At 36.7% G+C, this 7,736-nt stretch overlaps 1 protein-coding gene across 1 annotated transcript; it reads left to right on the plus strand.

Annotated features, from left to right (window-relative positions):
• The first annotated feature begins 3,590 nt into the window (after positions 1-3,590).
• On the plus strand, positions 3,591-7,480 carry LOC145097757 (uncharacterized). Its single transcript, XM_079035398.1, has 9 exons — positions 3,591-3,760; positions 4,205-4,456; positions 4,616-4,688; positions 4,821-4,896; positions 4,967-5,047; positions 5,143-5,279; positions 5,356-5,599; positions 5,696-5,759; positions 6,700-7,480. The coding sequence occupies exons 2-9, from the start codon at positions 4,255-4,257 to the stop codon at positions 7,263-7,265; spliced, it is 1,443 nt and encodes a 480-aa protein (XP_078891524.1). The 5' UTR covers positions 3,591-3,760; positions 4,205-4,254; the 3' UTR covers positions 7,266-7,480.
• Positions 7,481-7,736: the final 256 nt, after the last annotated feature.

Genomic DNA, 7,736 nt, shown 5'->3' on the forward strand with positions numbered 1-7,736 from the left:
AATTTCGAGTTGTCACATCAACCCAATTCAACTTCTGGTTAATGGTCAAATGTCTAAAAGGTCAAAAATCAAAGGAAACTCAACCCGACCGAGTATGCCTTGCGTATTCAGCTGGTACACCCAGCGTATGCCCTTTGGGGCCAGTACGCGCAGCGTACCAGATGGGTACGCCCAACGTACTCCTCTGAAGCCTAGCCAACTCCAAAAAGCACTTAATCCCTTAATCCATTGCTCCAAACTCTCAAATATAATTGTAATAGCTAAATAAACATGTAAAGTTGGCAACTTTACTAGCATGCATGGCTTAATGGGGCTCTAAAGCTCAAAAGAGCTTAATGGATGGTCTTAACACATGCATGAACTCAAAAACTCCATAAAGCTTGCACCTTTATGAATGAGGGACCCTTAAAATGTCCATATCTACTAGAATGAGCTCCTAAAACAACCTTAGCTCACAAGGACCAAGAAAAAGGGATGGCAATGGCCATAAACCAACACAAAAGTAGATCTGTTTAATGAGTAGCCAAGATAGATACTTTATACCTCTAAAGTCTTGAAATGAAGATGCTAACACTAGATATCTAGGTTCCTTTCCAAAGATTGAGTCTTCACCCTTCTTCTCGTGCACAAACCACCAAGAGCCTTATCTCAAGCTCCAAGCGTCACCCAAGGCACTCTAAGGTTTTATGTTTGTCAAAAGAGGTGGAGACTAACTTAAAATGACCAAATGGATGGTATAATGTTATTTATATAGGGTAGGAACCCCGAAATTAGGGTTTTGCTCTATAGGGAGTATGCCCCGCGTATCCCTTAGTACGCTCGACGTACTCACAAACCACCCATGACCACTTATCCTTCTACGCCCCGCGTTCACAATGAGTACGCCCCGTGTACTCATTAAACCCCTAAAACTCTAAACTTCATTTGGCTCTAACTTCTTCGTCTTTGGTCTGTTTCCAATGAACCTTATATCCACAGAAAGGTGACGAGAAGCCCTACGCTTCTAACAACACACCATAGCCCTAAAACTTCCCGAACAAAAATTCAAAATTCATAAAGGCCTGAGCTAACAAATTACAATTATACCTTTGAGCTCCGAAAACACCATTAAACTCTAGGATCACTGAACCATAACACCTACATTCAAAAATGGCCAAATCCCTTCTTCCTCAAGGCCCCAAGCCTTACGACAACTGAAGATTGGGCCGTAGTCTCGAGAATGAAGCAATTCTGAATCCGAGTGTTACAAGAAATCATCTTGGAAGCTCAATGCATATTGGATCTAAAAGTGTTTCACCCTTAAGTATCCTTTGAAGGTATAAAGTCTGAAACTTGATGGGTTATTTGCTTATATCTTGTTAACCTTGAGTTTGTGTTCATTTTGGTCTAGTTTGGTATTCATAAGTATGGATTACTCTTAGGGATGGCAAAAAAACCCGAACCCGATGGGGAAACCCGAAACCCGATTATTTCGGGTCGTTATCGGGTTTTTTATCGGGTTCGGGGCAGGGAGTGGGTTATCCTCGCCCCGAACCGACCCGCCCCGATTATATATATATATATATATATATATATATATATATATATATATATATATATATATATATATGTTAATGGCACACATCAAAGATAAAATACTTACTGTGGAAAATCTTTTTAGTTATTAACAATCCGGTGTGAACGATCATTTTTTATGTTTTGACGTATTACACTAAAATTAAATAAAATAATTTTTAATATAACGTCGATTTAATTTTATTAAAGTGATTCATCATATTTTTAATTTAAAAGGGAGACTAGAACACATATTTTTTATAAGACATCGGGGTACCCTAAAACGGAATAAAGATTTCGTTATGAATTGTTGTAAACCCGATAAGAAACCCGAAACCCGACTGGAAAACCCAAACCCATTGGGGCGCCCCGATAAGAAACCCGAAAGATATCGGGGCGGGTTTGGGAAACCATGCCCCGCCCCGAACCCGCCCCGTTGCCATTCCTAATTACTCTAACCAGAAGAGCTATCCTTTCAGATGTTTTTAGGTGTTAGGAACCATAAAAATGTGATTTTGGTCCTTCTTTTCCTTCCATGCAACAGTTACGGTGTCTTAATGGATTATTAAGTTAGAGTTTTAGCTTTTGGACCCTATATAGCCATGGAAAGTCATAAAGGTGGAAACTTCATTACTTAGAATGATGTTTTGGGTCTAGATCTGAGTTTGGATGAAAAGTCCTTAAGGAATAAGCACTTAATAAGAAGGATTGGATTCAGACGGAGTATATTGCACGTACCAAGAGGTACGCTACACGTACTAGTTTAGAGTCCATGTGGTTTGGATGAGTTGTAACTACGCCCAATGTAGTAACCGAGTACGCGGGGCGTACTCAGTTAGGTTGACTTCCTTGACTTTTTGACTTGCTGACTTTGACCTTTGACTTGGGGTTTGACCCAGGGGAATTTTGGGTATTTTGAGTTGTAGTTTGAGTTTAGGTCAGTGTTTGTTGTATAGGTGACCTGTAGAGTTGACATTTGGAGCAACGTTCTTTTTTGCTATCTTTTCAGACTGTGAGGTGAGTTTCCTCACTATACTTGTGGGTCGAATGCACCAATGCCGACCTAATAGATTGTTATCTTGATTTAGGATGTTGCTATGCTGTAGTGATTTGTTAAGATCGGTATGATTATCTGTTTACTATTATATGTTTTATCTGTTGCATATGTCGGCATGGTGCGGTTGGGTTAAGACAACATTGCTCTATGCGGAAGCCAACAAACCCGGGAGCAAGCCAGATATAAGTTGTGGGCCTGATATGCAAGCCAAACTTATGTTGTGGGCTCAGGAGCAATCCATACATGAGATGTAGGCCAGAAAGGTAAGCCAGACTCATGCTGTGGGATCAGGGGTAATCCAACCTGATGACTGTGGGCCTAGTATGCATGCTGTTATATGTTTGTATGGTGGTATTTTGGAGAAATCACCAAGATTTGACTTACAATTTAAGTTTTATGTTTCAGGTACTTTTGAGGATTAAGGGAAAACAAATACGTGATTGTACACATCCTTCGGTGACATGTTTGGAGATTTTGAGATACATTGATTTTGGGATTTTGTATTTGATACTAGGTCTCCTATGACATGAGTTTTTGATTGAAACAATGATTTTATCTTAATCGGAAAATGAAAATTTTTACTGTAATTTTTGGGATATTACAACATGGATGATCCGAAAAAAAGTTAGAGACCAAACGTATAATTTTGACAAAACCATATGGACGGTTTCAGTAATTTACTCTAATAATTATAAAAGTTAGGTTAAAAAACTCTTAAGTGGTTATCAATAATCGATTGAAATTTGAAAGGTCGTAAACTCGTTAAGATTTCAAATAAATATAATGAAAAATAATGATTTATCTTGAATCATTATGTTTTGAATGACCTATTTTACAAGAATAAATATAACAGAACAGGTTAAAAATGGAATCCATCATTTTATTTTTCTCTCCATTTTTAATACCAAACAAGGCATTTTCATTTCCCTCCTTTCTACACGTACCAAACACTCCAAAGGTTAATCCCAATCGTACGGTCAGGAATTATTTTATTTGTTTACCCTAACGATCATGTATACACACACACTCACTCATTGATTACTGTTGAAACCCAAACGACCTTTCGTTCTTCTTTACTCCCGACTAATCAAGAATCAAGATCTGACGACGATAGAAGGCATCTTTCCGCCCAAATTTCATCTGTCTAAGGTAAATCTCTAAAACCCTATTCATTATCTTCTTCCCCGCTAATCCAATTCCCAAAATCATCACTAATCACTACTCACTAATCGATGAAAAAAAAAAGAAAAGAAAAAAGCTACGAATGTCGCAATGATTCGATGTTTATAGCTTAATTAGTTATCTTCGATCTTCTTTAACGTTTATCTTCTCCTTTCGATCCTCGACAATTGGAAGAAAATCAAGTAAATGAAGCTAGCGTGTGAATTTTGGGGATTTTGACAAAACCCTAGTTTTCATTCACATTTGAAGCTTTGAGGTTGACGATTTTCAGATGCTGTGTTTAATTCTTGTTTTGATGAATATTTTAGATGTTTAACTGCATGTATGTGAAATAATTATAGAATCAATGGAGTTAATTTGTTAATTAATGGAACGAGTTGAATAAATACCTCATTGATCATATTATCGCAGGAATATTGATCTTCTTCAAATTCTGTAATCTAACGAGCTCGCCGGAAAACATGGAAGATTCACCGGACTTCATCAAACTCCCGGCATCAAATCCTCCCGACGATGGAAGCCAACCTAGTAACAACGAACATAATTCAGGAGTTAGGGTTGAATCAAACGAATCTACAATTATCGAAGAGCAAATCTCAGTGCTCACTGAGAATGGAGTTCATAAGAGAAATGGAAGTCAAGTCAGCAATTGTGAAATAGATGGTATTTCTAACCTTTTTTTTTTTTTTTTTTTTTTATATATTAAATTATCTAATTATTTATTTTTACTTAGTTAAATATAAATATATAATTATATCTTAAGCTTGTTACACTATAATATGTTAGTAGATTTCCTGATATGTTTTTCCATTGACATGGTAGCTATTAAGAGACCTCGAATAACTGTTGATGAACAGCAAGCTTCAGTTCATGTCATTTATAATTCTTTAACAAGGTATAAAGGAAAAACACAATATTGATTAATGCCTCATAATTACAAGTTTATATTCTCAAATTATTTAAACATATATTTTGGTTGAAGATATTTCTGTATAAAGTTTTAAGTGTATAACTTGTTTTGTATCAGAGAGAGTAAACAGAAGCTTGAGGAGTTATTACAAAAGTGGTCTGAATGGCATAATCGACATCAATCTTCATCTCATGTAAATTGTTTATATTTATATTTATATTTCTATTTATGTTTTTAAATATCTAAATTTCTCTATTGTTCAGGATTCAAACGCTGAGGTGGAATCTGGTGAAGGGACGTATTTTCCAGCTCTTAATGTTGGTCTAGATAAACCTTCTACACTGGTATCAAATATCAATTCAATATCATCACTTTTGTTAAAAAGACCAAAATACCCCTATGTTGCCTTCTGAAACATGTGTATTGTTGTTTTGTGTAGTCGTTCTGGATGGATGGGCAAACTAGTAATTTACAAAGCAAGGAAGTTATTGCATTGGATAACAATTCAGTCCCGCTGTATGATCGAGGGTACACTTTCGGATTAACATCAACGGATGATCCGAGTATCGGGGACGGGTAAGTAATTTTACAGGAAAATAACAATGTAGTTTAAAGGGTAAAATGGTAAATTTGTTTTTTTTGGTGTGATTAGGGAAATATTGGGTGGGTCCCGGTGCTTCAATTGTGGGTCATATAACCATGCATTGAAGGAATGCACAAAGCCACGTGACAATGCTGCTGTGAATTCCGCCCGGAAACAGCATAAAAGCAAACGGAATCAGAATTCCATCTCCCGGAATCCGACTCGATACTATCAAGACACTCCTGGAGGGAAGTTTGATGGTTTAAGGCCAGGTGTCCTGGATTCAGAAACAAGAAAACTTCTTGGAATTGGGGTATGAAAAATAAAAATGACCATATTACCCTTTCGAGATTGTTTATTTTCTTTTTTTAATATTAAGAACAAAATTATTCTTTGTTGGTCTGATTAGGAGCTTGATCCACCTCCATGGCTTAACAGAATGCGAGAGATTGGTTACCCACCAGGATACTTAGGTAACTATTTCATTGTTTTTAGTGTAAATTTACATTTTTGGTCCTTTTTTACAATGTTTTTGCCTTTTTGGTCCCTGAGTAAGTATAGCTGGTTTTTGCAATTTTGGTCCTAAAGATTAAAGATAAGTCATTTTAGTTGGAACAGGGACTAAAAATGTTACAAAACTCTCATACAAGGACCAAAATTGCAAAATAACATTTTGGGACAACTGAAAAAGGCCGGCTATACTCAGGGATCAAAAGTGTAACTTAGTCTTGTTTTTATTTGAAGTTTCATTTAAAAGTGTAAATTACATTTTTGGTCCAAGTATAGCTGGTTTTTGCAGTTTTGGTCTTTATTTGAGATTCTTGCAGTGTTTTTGGTCCCTATTCTAAGTAAAATGATTATTTTGGTCCCTGAGTGTTATCTGTTTTTTGCAATTTTGGTCCCAAAACTAGTTATCTACTTGGAACAGCTACCAAAATGTTACAAAAATCTCAATTAAGGACCAAAACTGCTATGAAAATTTTGTGACTACAATTGAAAAAAACCAGCTATAGTCAGGGACCAAAAGTGTAACTTACTCTTGTTTTTTTCAAATGTGTCGATTTGTTAAATTCCAAATGTGTTTTTGGTCCCTCTTCCAATTAAAATGGCTATTTTTGGTCCCCGAGTGTAACTGATTTTTGCAATTTTTGTCCCAAAGACAAGTCATTTTAGTTTAAATAGGGACCAAAAATGTTACAAAAATCTCAGAAAAGGACCAAAAGTGTAACTTACTCCTTTTTTCAAGTTTTATTCAAATGTGTTTATGGTCCATCTTACCCTGAGTGTAACTCATTTTTTCAATTTTGGTCCGAAAGTTGAGTCATATGAGTTTGAACAGGGACCAAAAATGTTACAAAAATGTCAAACAAGGACCAAAAGTGTAACTTACTATTCAAATGTGTTGAATTCCAGATGAAGAAGAAGAGGAGCAGCCATCTGGGATTGAAATATTTGGGGATGAGGTTATCACTATTACCACTATTGCTAACCCAGAAACCGAAGATGGTGAAATCCTTGATATGGACTTCTCCCCTCCTCCGCCTCCCACAGCTGAGCCGCCATCACCGCCGCCACCACCGCCACCGCCAAAAAAAATGACAGTCCAATTTCCGGGAGTGAACGCGCCAATCCCGGAAAACGCGGATGAATGGAAGTGGGGAGCAAGGGCATGGAAATTCGATTTACCAAGAAACAGAGGAAACCCTAGATTTTTTAATCCACCAGAAACTCATCATGAAGAAAGATGGAATCGGGGTTATAGAGAAGATGGAATTGGGCCACCTGGCGTTGATGGGCCTTTGGCATCTCGGTTTACTGATTACGAGTCTAGAGGATCGAGTCATCATCATAGCCATAGCCATAGCCATAGGTCTATGTCTGAAAGACTCAAGAGAAGTCATGATGATGACAGATGGAATCCTTATGAAAACTCAAGAAAAGAAAGGCATCAAGAGGGACACCATAGGAGTTGGAGATGAGTTCCAAAATTAGAAAGCATCAAGTGTAAATGGAGTAGATGGATGGATAGTAAGAAGATGACAGATGCTTGTGCTTTTGTTAGTTTAGGCTTCCGTCGAGTAGTACCTATTATAACTATAGACACACTTGACTTATTGTTTTTCATTGAAGTTGATGCATTGTGGCTGTTGTACTTTATTATTAGCATGGTGGATGCATTTGAATGTTTGAATTATGTTGTGTCCAAAATTAGTGTCTGTAAATCAGGAAAAAATCATTAGGCATTCATACTTGAATTCGTTAGATCATGTCATTAAAGTATCAAAGAATTGGATGAGTGTATGAATAGGATAAATGCACCTAATATACTTGAATCAACAGCATCGACTTTTATCTGAACAATTTGTGTAGTAAAAACGACACAAATAAGCTGAGAGAGAACTACTAGCCTAAATAAATCGTTACTAGCCTAAATAAATCATTCATAGTGG

The sequence above is a fragment of the Lactuca serriola genome, chromosome 4 (assembly GCF_051521515.1).
Source record: "Lactuca serriola cultivar US96UC23 chromosome 4, Lser_US96UC23_V15, whole genome shotgun sequence".
In the NCBI taxonomy this organism is placed as follows: domain Eukaryota; kingdom Viridiplantae; phylum Streptophyta; class Magnoliopsida; order Asterales; family Asteraceae; genus Lactuca; species Lactuca serriola.